The 18,034-nt window shown below is 46.2% G+C and overlaps 1 protein-coding gene across 18 annotated transcripts in view; it reads left to right on the forward strand.

Moving 5' to 3' along the window:
* SGMS1 (sphingomyelin synthase 1) overlaps positions 1-18,034 on the forward strand; it is a 271,961-nt gene that overhangs the window by 218,470 nt on the left and 35,457 nt on the right. For all 18 annotated transcript variants that reach the window (XM_032430253.1, XM_032430252.1, XM_032430257.1 and 15 more), the window contains one exon: positions 14,790-15,592. In XM_032430253.1, coding sequence (XP_032286144.1) covers positions 14,970-15,592 — 623 coding nt within the window. In that variant the 5' untranslated portion in view covers positions 14,790-14,969. The remainder of the gene's footprint in view (positions 1-14,789; positions 15,593-18,034) is intronic.

An 18,034-nucleotide genomic window follows, 5' to 3' on the forward strand; every position in this document is an offset into this window, starting at 1 on the left:
TCTGTTTATTGTCATACTGTGAAGAATCTGGATTTAAGACCTATGTTCTTAGAAAGTGGCAACTGCCTTCCTTACACAGTATTTATTTTTTCATTCGTGGAACATAGATTTATATTGAGTGCCTACCAGGTACCGAGCACTGTGCTGGCTCCTGAGGATACAGTAGTGGAAAAACACAGCAAAGGACCTTCCTTCATGGAGCTTCCATTGTGGTAAGACAGAAAGACACTCACTAAGGGAGATGATGTAGGTAAGGGGATGGTCACAGAAGGCTTATCTGAAGAGATGACATAGGAGTGGAAGACTGGAAGTTGAGTGAGAAAGAGGGTGAACGTGTCCCAGGTAGCAGTGACTGTTCAAATGTCCTGGGGCCGTCAGGAACTAGAAGGAGACTCACATAATTGAAGTGTGCAGGGGTGGCACTTGGCCATACAAGGGCAGGAAGGGTCTCGTAAGCTGCGTAACAGTTGAGTGTGGGTTTTATTTCTCAGAGCAGTGGGAAGCGCTGCAGGATTTCAGAGATGGGAGTCACAGACTTTACGAGGTTCTCGTTGCCGCCTTATGGAGAATGCAGTTGGACTTTGGGTGGACGGTAAGCACAGGAGGTCGAGGCAGAAATTCCCAAGGTGTGGTGTTGAGCCGCGGTGGTTGCATGGAAGGAAGAAGTGAATGGGTTCAGGATACACTTCAGAGGTGGGACTGACGGAATATGCGGATGCTGGGTTTTTTAAAATTATCATTCTTTTTCATCTTTGGCAACTCAGTAGCTGTAATTGATTTTAATTGGTGAGATTGAATTTTTTTTTCCTCCACATTTGTTGGTTGGCGCTGTGTGTGTGTGTGTGTGTGTGTGATTGGCCTACTTGTAATCTTTAAGTCTTCTTAACTGATTTTTTAAGAGTTCTTTGTACTTGCGATCTTTGACATAAAAGATGTTTTGCCCAGTGTTTTCATTTGTGAAGTGTTTTCCCTGGTGTTTTTGTGGTGGTTTGTCCGATGCTGTGGTTCATACACTTGGCATCACATTTGTGTTTGTGTTAGAGGGTTCATAAATGCCCGTGAACTTGAGAGAACACTTTATGACCCATTTTGAATTTACTTCACTATAACACACAGGGATATACATTCGAAGTGTTTTGAGAGTAAAGAACGTATTTTAGAGAACAGACTGGTGGGGGATGGACAAAAGGGGTGCAGGAGAGTGGGCAGTGTAGACCTCCAGTTACGGAATGAGTGAACCATGGGCGTGAAGGGCTCAGCCCCGGGAACAGGGTCACTGGTACTCTTAACAGTGTCATGAGGTGACAGATGGGAGCTACACTTGAGGTGAGCACAGCGTGACGCACAGAGGGGTTGAACCACTGTCATACACCTGATATTCATGTCACATTGTGTGCCAACTGTCCTCAAAAATTGTTTAAAAAGAGAATGTATTTCACCACGTGAACAATAGCCTTCGCTGTACTTGTTCAGATCTTCTGTTTTTTTTCACCATGCCTTTTGCTAACTAGTTTTACAACTTAGGTGATTTTACACAATGGTGTTTTGTTTTGTTTTGTTTTGTTTTAATGAGAGAGAGAGAGCACATGAGAGGGGGGAGGGTCAGAGGGAGAAGCAGACTCCCTGCCGAGCAGGGAGCCGGATGCGGGACTCGATCCCGGGACTCCAAGAGCATGACCTGAGCCGAAGGCAGATGCTTCACTGACTGAGCCACCCAGGTGCCACTTACACAATATTTTTACAATTCAGCTGTCATTGATTTGGGTTCATCATGTGCAAGGTTCTAATTCTGTGGCATTAAGTTAGAGTAGCCAGAGAATAAAGCTTATTAAGTTGTTATATAAAGCAAGACTAAATGTCTAAACGATTGTCTTGTTGGGTGAGATTCAGGATAGCTCTGATTTGTAGTTTGGTTCCCTAGAACTGGACGTGGCCACGTTGTTGATTGTGGGGTCTCGAGATGCGTGTTAGAATCAGACGGGTATGGTGGGAGGAGCATGAGTTGGGGGTTTGGAAGACAGAGAGGTTCTAGTTCTTGCAATTGGATTGCCTCCTTGTATTGCTTGGGTGCGGGATCTCTGTTGGAGGATGTCCCCCCCCGTCCTTTACCTCTTGGGGAGGGTGCCCGGAGTGTGTGTTTGTGGACTCTCTGCTGTCCCCTGGTGGTATTCTACCTTAGTCCAAAGCTAGCTCTGCAGCCCTTTTTCAGCTGAGGCTGTGCTTCAGCACCATTCAGTTTGATGGATAAGGATCACCCCTTCTTTGCAGCCGAGCTTTGGTGCTATGAGCCATTGGTCCATTAATGAAGAAGTGCAGTTAAATCACTGTGTCGCTCGCGTGAAACTATTGTAATAGTGTGTGTCAACTATACTCAAAAAAACATTTTTAATTTACGAAAAAAAGAAGCTCACTGAAGGCAGGCCCTGGAAGTTTGAGAAATTATCAATAGGTAGAATCAAGACGTCATGGCCAATGGTGACTGGGGAGAAGTTGATGCACTGATGGATACTCATTTTTTGAGTTGGTATAACTGTGGTTGGTGGGGTGGGGGAAACACTTCATGCATCTTTTTTTTTTTTTTTTTTTTTGAGGGTGGGGATAAAGGTAGAGGAGACCCACACTTGCTTTCTCGGGATCCTTGATTCTGTTTACCTCCAGGAGACCAGAAGGGGTCCAGGGCCGGAGCCGGGCGGTGGAGTGTTTTGTGGGAGAATATGGTGGGCTCGCGGGCACCGCCCTCAAGGGAAAGGCTGTCCAGTGGGTGCACATGGAAGTGCCATCAACTTCGAATGTAGCCCTTTGGATGCTCTCTAGTCTGAAAATAGTTTGCACTCCTCTTGCTGTCCATGGAAGTATTAGAAATTTATTTTTGGAAATAGACTTGAACTTGATTTCTCCTATCTGGGTCTGTGAGTTGTTGCTAATTTTGGAACATGGTGTTATGCCCCAGGGTCATGTTCCCTAAATTAGCTTTCCTTTTACCTCAGTGCGTTACATTTATTTCTGTAAGTGTAAGTTTAGAAGAGATTGTGTAGACTTTTTCTCACTGAGGTGGAAGGGTTTTGAGTTCCGTGGTATTTCTAATCCTCAGGGGACTGTAAAAAAAAAAAAAACCCAACTTCCTTGCAGGTAAGATTTTTTATTTTAGATTAATCAGGAAACTGTGTTCTGTCCTTTCAGCCTGCTGTCAACTAAGCAGTCCCCAATTTAAACAGTAAAGGTATACCTTAAATTAGTTGCATCTTATTGTTATGCATGGTGATTTGGGCCCCAGTGGGTCTCCCAAAGCCCATAGATTATTAAAAATGGCCATACTTCTGAGTCAAATTATCAGCACACATCTAAGTAAGAATTTGTAAGCACTTCTGGGCAGCAGAAGCATTCTGGGAGAGAAGCAGTTTAGAAACTGAAATATTAAACCTTCCAGGACATTTTCATGGTGTTTGAGACAAGGGGACAATATATTTGAAATCTGAACTTAGAAAATCTTGGGAAATGGTTACTGCCTATGAAATGTGTCTAAATCTCATGGTACTTTTATTTTGGGCGTTTATATAGTATTAAAGAGGCACCATTGCCGATTACAAGCAGTGTGACTAAAAATGTAATAAAAATTCCACTCTTAGATATCGTACGGAGGGAAATAATCCCTTTTTCTTCTAACCATCTCAGGTTCTCGGGCTGGGGCCCCATAAATTAGACTGACAAAATGCAGATTAATTAGAGAAAAGCAAAGGAGTTTCTGAAGGTGTATGGGATGTACACAGGGGAGCATTTAGGGAGGAGTAACTCGAAGGAATGAGAAGAACCTGGGTGAATACAGCATCTTAATAAAAGAACAATAAATTTTCTTAGTAGAGGCATGACAAAGGCTAAAAGACTTGGAGCTTATGTAGGGCAGCAAATGTGAGAAGGCAAATTACACAGGAAAAGGAATCCAAGTTTTGTTATGTAGATTCCTCTGGGCTGAGTCTGAAGTTGTCTCCTGGGATTCACTTCTGCTGTTCCTGGTGGAGGGGTGGGGGCGACTTTTACAACTTTGTGTCCGATTTTGGGCAGCTGGGGGAAGGGCAGAGAGCGTTTCTGGTCTCTGCTTCCTCTCAGTTGCCTTCACCTGAAAATAAACCTTCTACCAAGTCAGCCTGTCTTGGGGTTGCGTATCCTTCTGTCCTTCACACGAAGAAATGCGGTCTTTGGGCTTGAAGTCTGCAGTGGCTTTTCTGGCTGAGGATGGAAATGCCAGTAGGGAGGAGGTTGAGGATGGAGACAGGAAGCAGGTGCAGGTGGGGAAAGATGGAGGGAAACACGACCAGGATGGCGACAAGCAGTGGGGCAGAGCATCCTTCAAGATCTTGCTTCCCTTTTTCCTTTAAAATGATTTTTTTTTTTTTTAAAGTAGGCTCCACACCCAGCGCAGAGCCCAACGCAGGGCTTGAACTCATGACCCTGAGATTAAGACTTGAGCCGAGATCAAGAGTCAGACGCTTAACCGACTAAGCCACCCAGGCGCCCCTAAAGTAATTCATTAACACAGAATAATAACAGCAGGAACATACATATCTTATATTTTCAGCCATGCTTTTTGGACATTTGACGAACGCTTTCCACCTGGCCGCTCATATCCCCTTAAGTTCTGAGAAATCTGTTTTCTCTTGTGCCCTCACGAGCTCCTACTACTCACATATGGAACTTCCTAGATAACGTGTTTAATGTTTTTACCTTTTCTTTCAGTTTTCCATCTCTGTCTTTTTTTACTGAGAGATTTTATTCCAACTTAATATACAGTGCATTTTTCATATTTACCATGAATTCACAAAGAGCTTTCTTTTTAAAATTCTCTGAATGCCTTTTTGTGTGTGTGTCATTTTGTTCATAGCACCCGTTAGAGGATGTGAATATTAGTTTTTCTTAACATTGTACTTCCCTACTTCGTCTGTGTCTTCCATGTTCTGTTTTGTTTTAATCTCCGGCTTTCATATTTATTAGAGAGTTTCTTCAAACGCCTGTTCATTTTTATTTGTCCATTCATATTTTAAAGGAAGCACTAAAGTTGCTGTCCGGAAGTGCTTTTCATGAATCTTGTTTGTATGGATTTCAATGCAAGACGATCCATGTTCTTTTCTCGTAAAATGTCTGGGGTTCAGAAAACATTGATCTCTTCACCTGCCTGGAAGTTTTCATCCTGGCAGCCAGCATTGTGGGGTCTAATGAGGTAAAGGGTTGGGGCAGGGCTGACTTATTAACATCTGTTTGCATCTGTTTTACTTAGTCCCTGTTTAGTACGATGCCCCTGCTTTTTCTCTCTTTAAAAAAAAAAAAAAAAGATTATTTATTTTAGAGAGGAGTGGGAGGGAGAGAGAGAGAGAGAATCCCCAGCAGACCCCGTGCTGAGCATGGAGCCCAACGTGGGGCTCGATCCCAGGACCCCAAGATCGTGACCTGAGCTGAAATCCAGAGCCAAGCACCCACGATGCCCCAGCTTTCACCTGTCTGGTGCCCCCTACCCTGGTGACTGTTCATCCCCCGCCTCCACAGAAGACAGGTCCAGGCTTCTCAGCCAGGGCGGGTGGGTGGTGCTTTTCAGCTGTGCGTAGTGAGGAGCTGGAGGGAACTTCCTAAATGGTGTTTCCAACCAGTCCTTCTATTTTTAGCCCCACCTTCACCCCCATCTTGCAAGGTGCCTGTGCCACCAGCTCCTCGTCTTTAAGGCTTCTGTTACATAAATCACATTGCTTCCCACCCTTCCTTGTTACGGTCTGAGGTTCTGCTTCCTGGGTCTGCCGACAGTTACCCGCAGTCCACCTGCTGCCCAGCTTTCTCCTCTGGTCTCTTCAGTTTTCTCTTTTTTAGAGATCCCTGCGTGCTCATTTCAGGAGAGCTTGAAGAGGCAGTGGAAACTAACACATATGTTCACTTAGACATCTTTTTTGAATCTGCTTCATCTTTTGATTGGCTGCATGTACTTTTCTGTCCCCCTCCCTCCTCCAAACAAGACGGTGTGGCTGCTAGCTGACTTGAGCTTGGGGGTTTGAAAAAACCTGTCTGTTGCCTTTAAATGTGTACACCTTACACATTTGCCCATTTCTTATCCTCTCATGAGCCCCACTTAACCCTTTTTCTCTCCCCATTCCTCCTGGGGCATCAGCCGGTCACAGGCCTGGGCTTTTCCCACACTTCTTTAAACACACCTGTCTTTTTTTCTACTATGTCTTGTTCCTTCATTAAGGTTTCAGTTTCCTTTACCTCTTTTGTATACTCTCATCACAGCCTCTCCTGACTTACTTTATTTTCTCAAGTTCATGGTCTGGCAAACTTCCTGTTTGTCGCACCTGCCAAAGTTCTCCCTCGTGGTGGATTATTTCCTCATGTGATTCATAATTTTCAATTCTTGTTCATCCTTAGCTGAGATTACTTTTTCCATGGGAATGCTGTGAACTCTTGCTTGTTGAAAGGTCTCTAAGAGGCTGTTTTGTGATTACTTGTCTTTTGTATTTGCATTAATTTCTTGGCTTGGGACCCACACCACCCAAGTCCTGTGAGTTTGCAGTTTGCCTTATTGTGTACTGATTTCACAGGCCCAACTTTTCCAGTCCTAAAGGGATTCTGGCTTAATTCAAGGGTCTTAGTTCTAGTTGCCTGTCTGGATCTGGCCTCAGGCCATGTCCTCTGCCCTTGCCTCTTAAAACCCCAACCCCTGGCCGCTGGGGCCCAACACTGGTATCCCTCTGGGCTCAGTGTATTAGCTTGTATCTTTCCCACTCTGGCTTTGAGATTTCTCCTTTTTTGGTGCATGGGAAGTCCCCTTTCTGTATTTTGAAACTCATTTTGATATTAAAATTCCAGCAGTTATATTTGTATAGGTTTTTATGTGCTTGATGTACAGAGGTACACATCACTTGGTCCCTCTCTTTGCATTCTTTATTTAAATTATTTATTTACTTAGAATGCCTGTGAGCGTGCACAAGCAGGGGGAGGGGCAGAGGGAGAGGGAGAGACAGGTTCCCCACCGAGCAGGGAGCCCGATGCGGGGCTCGATCCCAGAACCCCGGGATCATGACCTGAGCCAAAGGCAGATGCTTAACCGACTGAGCCACCTGGACGCCCCTCTTTGCGTTATTTTTTATTCATGTGTTCAGCAAACATCTACTAAGTGTGTAGTGTGTGTTAGGCTCAAAGATTCAGAAGCAAATGAAGCTGGGCCTCCTGAAGGTGGTGGTCGTACAAGGACAAAAGTAGGGGCCGTGAAAGGCGTTCTGGGCAGAAAGCACAGCTGGGGAGGTATACGATAAATGTTTCTGAGGAAAACTACCCACGGGAGCACGAGTATAGCTCAGGTCCACGTTTGCGGGGAAAGGCCGTAAAGTAAAGAAATACTGGAGGCAGAAACTAAAGGAGAAGCAAATGGGGAGCCTCTCCCAGGCCTCTTGGGGCAGGTGAGATTCCCCACTGCGCACACGGGCTGGTGGAACTTGCAAACACTGATTATATCCCAACATTCTGGAGTGCTGCTACATTGAGTCTGTGTTCAGGGACCACAGATGAACCAGATGAGTATTAAAATAGCCCTGCTGGTTTCAGACGTAGGTAGTTATTAATCAGTTGACTAGAAATAGATCATCTTCAGAGTTTTGGTAATTGGGTTCTAAGAGTGAAACGCCAGGGGAAAGCCGTAGTGATTACGGTTGTCATTACAGGTCGGCCAGGTTTCCTTGTAATGACAAGAGGGCAGAGTTTCCAAACGGTCTTTTACATTTGGCCGTAGATACCCGGATAGACGGGCATTGGCAACCTAGATGATAGAATAGTTGTAATTCTGATGGTTTGTTGTTGTTTTCTTTCTGGAACGATGGGAAGTATCTGAGACCGGGATTTCTTGATGCACTTGGGTTCTGATTTCAGCTTTATCTTTGTAGGTAGTTTGGCTCATCTCCTGGGACCATTATATTTTGGAAATCTGAAGGCCTTGGGGAGCTAGTTATACACAGGAGGCAGAGGTTCTAATTACTTGGAGAAATCTGCAAGCCCACTTCTTTGAAAGAAAGCTAACGTCGGAAGCGTCTGTGTTAATCTTATGGTGCAGCCTCCATGTTTAAAAACACAGATTATGCTCGAATAAACACAAGCAATATGTGTTTATTAGAGAAATTAGAATACTGAAAAAAATTAAGCAATTAGTTTACGATTTCATCACCCAAAGGCAACAGTTGATATGTGCCTTCAGCCTTCTTTCCTATGAATAGTTTTGATACATGTATGTTTACAGAAATGGTATCCTTGTCTTTTGTAACCTGTTTAGAGACAAAAGTATAAATATGTATCACTACAGCTATAGAAATCTAGTCCAGGGACGCCTGGGTGGCTCAGTTGTTAAGCGTCTGCCTTGGGTTCGGGTCATGTCCTGGGATCGAGCCCCGCATCAGGCTCCCTACTCAGCGGGGAGCCTGCTTCTCCCTCTCCTTCTGCCCCTGCTTGTGTTCCCTCTCTCGCTGTCTCTCTCTCTGTCAAATAAATAAATAAAATCTTATTAAAAAAGTAATTAATTAATTTAAAAACAAAGAAATCTAGTCCAGTCTTAGTGGAGGCTTAGTATTCTGTTGTATGATGTCGTACTTAATTCTCCCTGTGTAACTTTTAGGTGGTTTCTAATTTTTGCCGTAATAAATGATTCTTTGAATTTTCTGGCTACTAACGGTTTATATTCTGTCCCGGAATGACTCAAATGAAAGCTCAGGGTATGGGAAAAGGAATTAGCTGGTCCTGCTGGTGGTAGGACTCTCCTTGAAATGGATGACAACACAGTTCTGACCATCCAAGAATGACCAGAACCATGATACATAGCATACAGTTGACATGGCCCGTTTCTTGTCATTATGTTCTATATACCACTTTTGTCAGGCAAGACTCCTCTCTTTCCGTCTGGAACACTGGGGGCTATCACACTGGAATGGGTCATTTTGGGAGGGGCCACGAAAAGGGAGGCTGTCAGTTGGTTAAGTTATAGGGCAGCTGCTGAGAAAGAGTACATTCCAGACACTGTGAGATCTAGTATCACACTTGGTGAAATAGACACGGTGTGGAGGAGGCGGGAAGATGGCACCAGCTGAGGGACAGCCTGAGCAGACCCCTAGCCCTGTCTTTCTCCCACCTTTGCAAAATCAGGCAGCGTAGACCTTGTTCAGGGAGCCACTTCCTAAGGGACGATTTTGTTTGCCAGTCAGAGTTTGACTCGAATTTTTGAACCCTGCATGTAATAGCAATTTAAAATTAAAGGACCATTTAAAGGTTAAGACACAAAAACGATCTAAAATTCTTCCACAGTAGATTGAAGTTAATATGCAGGTCCTTCGGCTGAAACTGTGCAGTTGCTTTTCTAGCCATTCTTTTTCTTCAAATAAATACAGTTTGATGAATTCTGCCTACTTAGGTTAAAACTCTGCGTGTTAAGTAGCAAAGAAAAAAAAAAAAAGAAAATCTATAGTTAATTAGATGGAAGGAAAGCATTCCAGAGTTCTCTAAATTGAGTTAGAGGACAATTGGACACCTGTCTCCTGAGTATCAGCAGGCTGCACTGCCCTAGAAGGTCCGTTAGGTTACTGCTGCCTTTTATGGAAAGGTCTGGGGATGTAAAGACCTTTATCTGGACTTGCAGTGTTTGCAGAAAGGCAGTTCGTGTGTTTCAAGACAATAATATCGATTTCTGATTCGTGTTGCTAGTTAACAGGACACCCACAGGTAGTTTCATGTTAGAGGTCTGAGCTCCTCCACATTCACCCAATTCTGATCTTGCACTAAGTTGATTATTTGAGCTAGTAGAGCAGAATTCACATATAAAGCCCATGTTACTTCTGCTTTTGTGTTTTAGAGATTTGATGCAAAAAGCAGAACGTTTAGCTCACTCAGTATGCCTCTAAAAGACGAATTGTGCACGCACTACTTTCTACTCTCATTTGCCACTGTCAGCATGTAGAAACATCTGGAACTTTGCTCTAGTTTCTTCATTGACATGGCAGCTAAGTTCATTCAATCTTGGGTCCACCGTACCTTAAAAAAATTGTAAAAATTCAATTCTTAATTTCATGGCACTTATTTTAAAAGTTCTTGAATCTTCAAAGGATAAATAACGTTCAGTATAATAATTTCTTACATTTTTATGTCTTGCTTTATGTTACCCAAAGCACTGTCAGTTGTCCATAAATTCCCTAAACTAATGCAGCAAGCAGACGGAATAAATTGTTCCATTATAGGAAACCGAGGCACTGGGATTGGAGTAAAATACGGAGCAATTATTAGAACTCAGATTTTCTGAGCACTTGCTTCAGAGCTTCACTGTGCATTTTCTGGCATTTTAATTCTTGAAAACTTGTGTTCCTTGTTCAATTGATATGGTAGCTTTGTGTTAATACAACAATGTCTTATTTCTAGACAACGCCAGACAATAAGGTAATATAGTAGATTCTTTTTATGTAGCGATAAACACATATTCATACATGATTTAGTTATTTGGTTAATGCTTTCATTACCAGGATAATTGCTTTAACTTACTTTTTCTGGTTCTAGAGAACTGGCTTTGATAAATAGCTATAAATAGTTTATAGTGTGTTGTGGCATATTATCTGATGGCTTTTACAATACTAAGGCTTAAAATATCTGTTCTAAGAATTGGAGCCAAATTGTTTTAGCAGATTTATTTTTCACTCAGTTGGGGTCTCATTAGAAATCCCTGCTGGGTTTGGAATCTATAATGAATATGTGTTGTTGTTCCTGCCCTTAATGCTATAGGACTGCATAACTTTTTTTTTCTAGAGACTCTTAGACTGTCCTTCACGTTTGTTGACGTCTGTGAGGTCGTTGAATATATGCAGTGGGCGGCCCTGGAAAGCATGGTGGGTTTGTCTAGCTCTGGGACTAACTCTGCTATGTCGGAGAGTTTAGACACTTCACAATCTCACTGGACTTCACTCTACTTGTGTCTGAGACTTGTGGATGAATGAGCCCTCCAGCTCCTCTTCCATTGCTCACATTCTGGTAATGGGGAATATCAAGGCTTTATTCTCTTATGACTTCTGAGTCCTGAGTACCAAGTCTGGGACTTGAGCTATGCGTTATTTCTGAACATTCTCCCAGTAGTGGATTCAGGATGGCTTTTCTGGACGGGGCTGGTGGTAGTAGTTTTCTGAGCTCAGTCTAACGTACAGTCTTCTGGGTCTAGATGTAGAAGCACTTCTCAGAAATGCTGCGGTATCTTCTATTCTATTCTGAAGTGAGTGTGTGAGGCCAGGAGGAAGTGAGTCTCTCACCTCTCCTCCCACGGCTGGGCCCTGGGGTCTCTGAGTAAGTCCTGCCTTCGAGCAGTGGCCTTTGAGGTACCGAGTAGCTGCCAGGCACTTACTTCCAGATAAATGACCTTTTCCCCTTTTACACGATTTTGGCATCGTCTGCACGAAAATAGCATCTGTGCCTTTATTTTCAAGCTTCAAAGCTTGCTTGAAAAACAAAGGTTTGTTTTCTCGTGAAATCTGGAAGGCTGTTTGAACTTGTGTGTCGGAATGATTGGGCTTTTAAAAATGCCATTTGGGAGGGGCAGCTTCAGTCCCTATTTATGAAACGTCACCGTGGGCCCAGTTGGGTGTCAGGAAGAAAGCAGGCCGTTACCAGAAGAACAAGACCAATTTCTTAGAGTAATTAATAGCTTTCATTCCTTTTCCCTGATTGGAGCCTCCCGGCAGGAGCAGCCCGCGGGGAGGTGGGTAAGGCAGTTGTTGATCCTATTTTCCAGAGGAAACTGAGGCTCGGCGGGGTTCGAGGACTCTGTCAAGAAGGGAGGTGGCTGAGTTGGGTCCCGGCTGCAGGCTCCCCGCCTCACACGGCTGGCATGTGTCGTGGCACTGGGCACACAAGCCCATTAAAGTACATGGTCACAGACACCGGTGGTGTGGGGACGCAGGGAGGGGACAGGACTGGGAATGATCTGAAGCACCAAGGGAAGATGTGGGGCTTGCTGGAGAGTAGATGGAGAATGCCAACGTGGGGGGAAGCACCGGGCCTATCTTAGGGGGCGCACAGTTGTGTTGGCCGAGTTACAGCGGAAGCCACTGGTTTTTCTCGCTGTGTCTTCGGAGTTCCTGCCTGATGGGCTAGTTCTGTATGGTTAGCGTTCCTTCATCCGTGAGTCTGTTGGCCCCATATTGTCTCCGACCATTTGCTGTTTTTCTGTTGTAAAGATGACTAAGTCTTAAGAGGAGATGATCTGACAGTTTGCTCAGCGGAGAGGAGTGAAATAACACGTTGGCATCGGTCTGGTCTCTGTGGTTCTGCGGGGTTTCCCCTCCTGGCAGACTTCCCACGTGGGCCAGGGGGAAGCGAGGAACCCACATGAGAAGCCCGTTCATTCCCTTGGGCCTGAACATTCCTCCAGGAGTTCCTCTTTCGAGCTCTCCTAGCCGCTTCGAGATGGGCAGGGCTCCCTTGGCTGATCCTGTAACTCCGCTGAGGAGTGTTCGGGGCGAGGCCCAGGCTGTGTCGCCAAGCGATCCCTGTCCCGCAGGACCGTCTGGCAGGACTTCCATTTGGCTCGTGTCTTCTTGTCACCAGGCAGTCCTAGCGACGGCCGAAGCCCCTCTAGAGTGCTTCTCAAATGGCCAGAGGTCCACTCCGGTTTCCCATTTCTGAAGAATGCCCACCTTATCATGTTCCTTGACCATCCCAGTTGTTCTGAAGCAGTTTTCCGTATCAGTGGCATTTCGAGTAGATTTAATTTTCTATTCCACTGTCTACATGTTGATAAATGTAAGGGACATTTCTTGAGATATGAGCAGATGTAGAGTGAGCCCTTGCATTGTGAGTTCTGCGGATGCTCAAGACCGTAGCCCTTCCCCAGTCGCTCCTGGTCTCCTTGGCCGGGGGGGGGGGGTTTGCAGACAGACATGTTACAGAAGGCGGTGCGACAACAGTGTGGATGTACGGAAGAGAGAACACCCAACCTTTTTGCAAGGTCTGGAATATCTTGAGCTTTACTGCCATTTCACTGGTTGTTATTTGGATGGGGAGATTGGGCGTGGACGTCTGTCCATCTTCATTCCATAGTCCGATTTGGGGTTCGGTAGAACCGAGTCTGAGTCTTATTTGTGCCACTACCGCCCAGTGCGCTCCATCGGGAGTTGACAGGAGTCACTGGGGAGGTGGCTGGGGGGACAGCAGACTCAGTGAAGTCCATTTGAGAAATCCTGCTAACCAGTTTCCTACTGGAGGATTTTTTAGAGCTTCTAACATGCTAATACCTGCTGTTGTCTCTGGAAGAGGCTCTAGTACGCAGTTCCTGAGACTTAATTTGGATTTTTTTTTTTTTTAAGATTTTATTTATTCATTTGAGACACAGAGATAGAGAGCATGAGCAGGGGGAGAGGCAGAGGGGGAGGGAGAAGCAGACTTCCCGCCGAGCAGGGAGCCCGATGTGGGGCTCGATCCCAGGACCCCGGGATCATGACATGAGCCGAAGGCAGACGCTTAACCATCTGAGCCACCCAGGTGCCCCTGGATTTTTTTTTTTTTTTAAAGCACAGAGCATTTTATCAGATGGTTATTCTACAAAGCATACTTGGGAAACACTGCCATCACTAATTTCTAGCCATTAAGCCTACGTATCTGTGCAGGTGTTTTTGTAGTTAACACTCATCTTTTTTTTTTTTTTTAAAGATTTTTATTTATTTATTTGACAGAGAGACAGCTAGAGAAGGATGCAAGCAGGGCGAGTGGGAGAGGGAGAAGCAGGCTTTTCTGCTGAGCAGGGAGCCCCACACAGAGTTCTATCCCAGGACCCCAGGATCATGACCTGAGCCGAAGGCAGACGCTTAATGACTGAGCCACCCAGGCGTCCCACAACATTCATCTTTTAAGGAAGAAAAAGTTAGCCCACTCTTAGGGTGTTTTCATAGTGAGATGGAGTAGACAGTAGCTATTGGATAGCATAGAAAAATTAAGAAAGAACAAAGGATATGGGATCAACAGACCCTTCTTAGTGCTAGACTTAGATATGGTTTTGAAAGTCCTGACAGCAACCCTGCGAGGGGGAAGCTTCCTTTCACAGATCAGTAAGCTGAAGCTCACCCAGGGGCTTACCCATGGGAGATCTTGAGTCCAATTATGGTCTGTCTGCTGCTGACGACATATTTCACTAACCATGATAACTTGTTATAGAAGTGGGTCTTTACTTTTCTTGTTGTTTTAAATTATAAGTGTTGTTACAAAAGTAATCCATGCTTATTAAAGAAAAACAGGTAGGAGAAACGTGGAAAATGCCCCGCATGGGGAAAAAAAGGGATTTGTTGGTATTTTTGCATGTAAGGCTATCAAATTGTTGGACCAGATGGTTCTGAAGCTCGACATTTCTGTGATTATCTGGGATATCTGTTAAGTTGCTGTGTGTTAGGTACATTGGAAAACCTTTCTCCACCGGATAGAATGGTAGGTGAGGCACATTTGCTGCCTGATTTCAGGTTATGTCAGGAAGCAGGTAAGTACAGAGGGAACCCCTGACCCATACCGAGCCGTATCCAGAGCCCTGTGGTGTTACTTCTTAGGCAATGCGCCTTTGGAGAGGATGTGATCCCATCCGTCCAGGGTGTCCTTGGCTGCTGCTTTGGGGAGGATGAGCCGGGGAGCCCTGCGGTGCCACACCCTCCCCCTCCGGGGCCGGGTCTAGGGGTCTGCGTCCTGCTGACGCGCGCAGGGGCCGTGCGCCCCGCGGGGACTGGCGTGGAGCCCCCTGCTGACTGTGTCTCTTGCCTCCGCAGAAGGAAGACGGCCGGGGCGCCATGAGGTGAGCGCGCGCCGGCGCCCAGAGCCCCGGAGAGCGGTGTGCGGGCTGCGGGAGCGGGAGCGGCCCCGCGCGTCTGGCCACGCACGTCCCCGGCATGAGGCCGGGCAGCATGGGTGCGCCGCCGCGGGACCGCTGACCCCCGCCCGCCGGGACCATGAAGGAGGTGGTGTACTGGTCCCCCAAGAAGGTGGCAGACTGGCTGCTGGAGCACGCCATGCCCGAGTACTGTGAGCCCCTGGAGCACTTCACGGGCCGGGACCTGATCGGCCTGACCCGGGAGGACTTTGCGCGGCCGCCCCTGTGCCGCGTGTCGGCCGACAGCGGGCAGCGGCTCCTGGACATGATCGAGACCCTGAAGGTGGAACAGCACATGGAGGCGCACAAGAACGGCCACGCCAACGGGCACCTGGGCACAGGTGCGGCCGGCCCCGGCCCCGCGGGCGGCTTTGGCCTGCAGGCCAAGCCCAACGGGGTGCCCAACGGCTACAGGAAGGAGATGATCAAGATCCCCATGCCGGAGCCTGAGCGCTCCCAGTACCCCATGGAGTGGGGCAAGACGTGCCTGGCCTTCCTGTATGCTCTGTCCTGCTTCGTCCTCACCACAGTGATGATCTCGGTCGTCCACGAGCGAGTGCCTCCCAAGGAGGTGCAGCCCCCACTGCCGGACACGTTCTTTGACCATTTTAACCGGGTGCAGTGGGCGTTTTCTATCTGTGAAATTAACGGCATGATCCTCGTAGGACTCTGGTTAATTCAGTGGCTGCTCTTAAAATACAAGTAAGTAAAGCAAATGCTCCCAGACTCCGGGACTGGGGTGCGGGGGGTCTGCCTTGCCCACGTCTAATAGTCATTGTTTGGAGTGAACTTTATCAAGCAGTAGGAATGGAAACATACCAGCTCCTTTTTTTAGTTTTACTTCATCATTTTATACCCCGTGCCCTCTTGAACCAGCGAGAGCTTTGGTAGCTGTAAGAAAATGCTGTGTTTATTGCCTGTTTTGTACAAGATTCATACAGAGTGATGAATGGGCTTGTAGAGATGATGTTCTTCTGTTTTCACAGGGAAGAAAACCCTCAGAGAGCACAGGCTATTGAATCACAGATAAACTACCCAAACTCGGGGTCGTTAAACCCACCAAATAAATTGTCCACAGTCGGCCTGACGGCCGGGTGGCTTTTCCCACGCAGAGTCTGAGAGTGGGACCCTTAGCAGGCCGTGTCTAGAGATGTTTCACACAGAATGCAGAACAGCGGTTCCAGAGTGCCTTGGGCTGTTGGGAGAATGACACCTTCGGGAAAGGACTTTGTTTGGGTGGATGGAATGTGGATGAACCCACACGGCCTTCCACCTTCTAGATTGTGGGGCACTTACAGAAACATGGTGATTGCATTCAGGTTTCTCAGGATTTTAAACAGGCACCTCCTTTTAGTTGCCAGTGGATCCAAAGTGGCTCTGGTGTCCCAAGCTCTAAACCCCGTCCTCCGGCCAGCTGTATGCTTGGGTTGCCTGGTGCAGACTAAGCGCCCACGTTGCCGTCCTCCTCGGTGTCTGGTTTTCCTGTTAGTGGACCATCTTTAGGGCTTCCGTGTATGGGAGCTGGGGACGGTTTCTGTCCAGTGGGCTGCATTGCACGACCCACAGTATGGTCGAACGTTAAGGAAATCCTCTTAAATCAAGAAAACAAGACGCAGCCTGAGAGTCTGCGCCGAACTTTATCCCCCGAGTGATGAGTTTTTTCCTGGAATGTGTTTTCACCTTGCGAATTTGATACCCGCAAGTGGAAATGAGCGCGGTGACTCTGTGCCGGGAAGGACTGTGTTAGCCTTTTATAAAGGAAGCTGTTTAAGTGGACGGTGTTTCTTTTGGGGTTGGCTTGGCAGTTCCCCGGGAAAGCCAGGTTTGAAATGGAAACGGTGGTCTGGGCCGTGTTGATTTGGTAGAAGACTTTCAGGTTGTTTGCTTGCTTAGTTTTAACAGGCTAACTAGGTAGGATAGACTTGAAATATGAGATGATCAGAATTTACTGATTACATCCTTTCAGCCGCCAAACTTCAGATCTGCTTTTGACTTTTAAACGTCCCCCCCCCCCAACCAAAAGCCCGTTAGAAAAAAATGGCAGTATGGTTTGCTTTACAAAGGGAGGGTCGATTCAAAGTAGGTTTCCTGGGTTTTTCCTGATTTTTCTTGTTTTGTGTATTACGAGTTTGTTTTCTGGTTTTGTTTTTGTTTTTTTCCATAAAAATTTGTGCATGCAAGCAAATAATTTACTGCCCTAGAATAAAACATTATATATCAGTCATACCATGTGCAAGTTCAGATGTGTCACAGAACTGTGACTTTATTTTATTTTTTTAGAACTGTGATTTTTAAATAATGTGTTCTTGTTCTAAGAAGTGTCCTCACAATAGGGCTTATTTCTTTCAAGCATGTTGCTATTTATCTTTCTCTCAGCTGGGACTTCTCGTCAAACCAGTTTCTCTTTAAGCTTCATGATTTCATGTTTTACTGGTACTTATTACCAGTGCTGTAGTCATGTGTGTGTTGAAATGACGCAGCCGCAGTGAGCAGTGAATCCCTTAATCCATACCTCAGGCAGAATTAAGCCAGTGCGGGGGTGCAGGGCTGCCTGGGTCCAGCCCCTGCCGTGCCCCAGCATGCCGGTGGTGTGGGCCAGTCTCTTTAAGTCTGAAGAGCTTTGTTTTTCTCACAGATAAAATAAGGGCCTCCTAGTCTAGATGGTTTCTATTATTCTATACAACTATGTTTTATTTGTTACAAAGATTATTGAATGGACCAGTTATATTTAAAAAGTATTAAGACACAAGAGCAATTTTTGTCCAGTATACATCCAGCTAAAGAGTCTTTGAGGTCTTCTCTCTCGGGTTTCCCTGTTGGCAGGGTAGGGACTCGGAACGGGGAAGCCCACTGTTGTCTTGATAATCCAGCCCCGTCCTCCTCCTGGGGCATGTCCCTGGCTCCTTGTCTCCTTCCTGGGGAGGCTCTCTTCGGTGGATGTGGCACAGCAGATGCGTAAGGGGTCGGAGGAGAGATGGAGATTGACAACCAAGCAGCGGGTGTAAATGAACTAACCCCTGGCCCTCATCAGGAAGATTAGAACGCTTTGTAGACTCAGAGAGACCCCTTGTTTCCAGTTGTTTGGCTCTCACAGTGCAGTAGTTGGATTGACTCAGCCTGTTAGGGAAGTGGGTCCTTCTGGTT

The sequence above is a fragment of the Phoca vitulina genome, unplaced genomic scaffold, assembly GCF_004348235.1.
Source record: "Phoca vitulina isolate PV1807 unplaced genomic scaffold, GSC_HSeal_1.0 scaffold43, whole genome shotgun sequence".
In the NCBI taxonomy this organism is placed as follows: domain Eukaryota; kingdom Metazoa; phylum Chordata; class Mammalia; order Carnivora; family Phocidae; genus Phoca; species Phoca vitulina.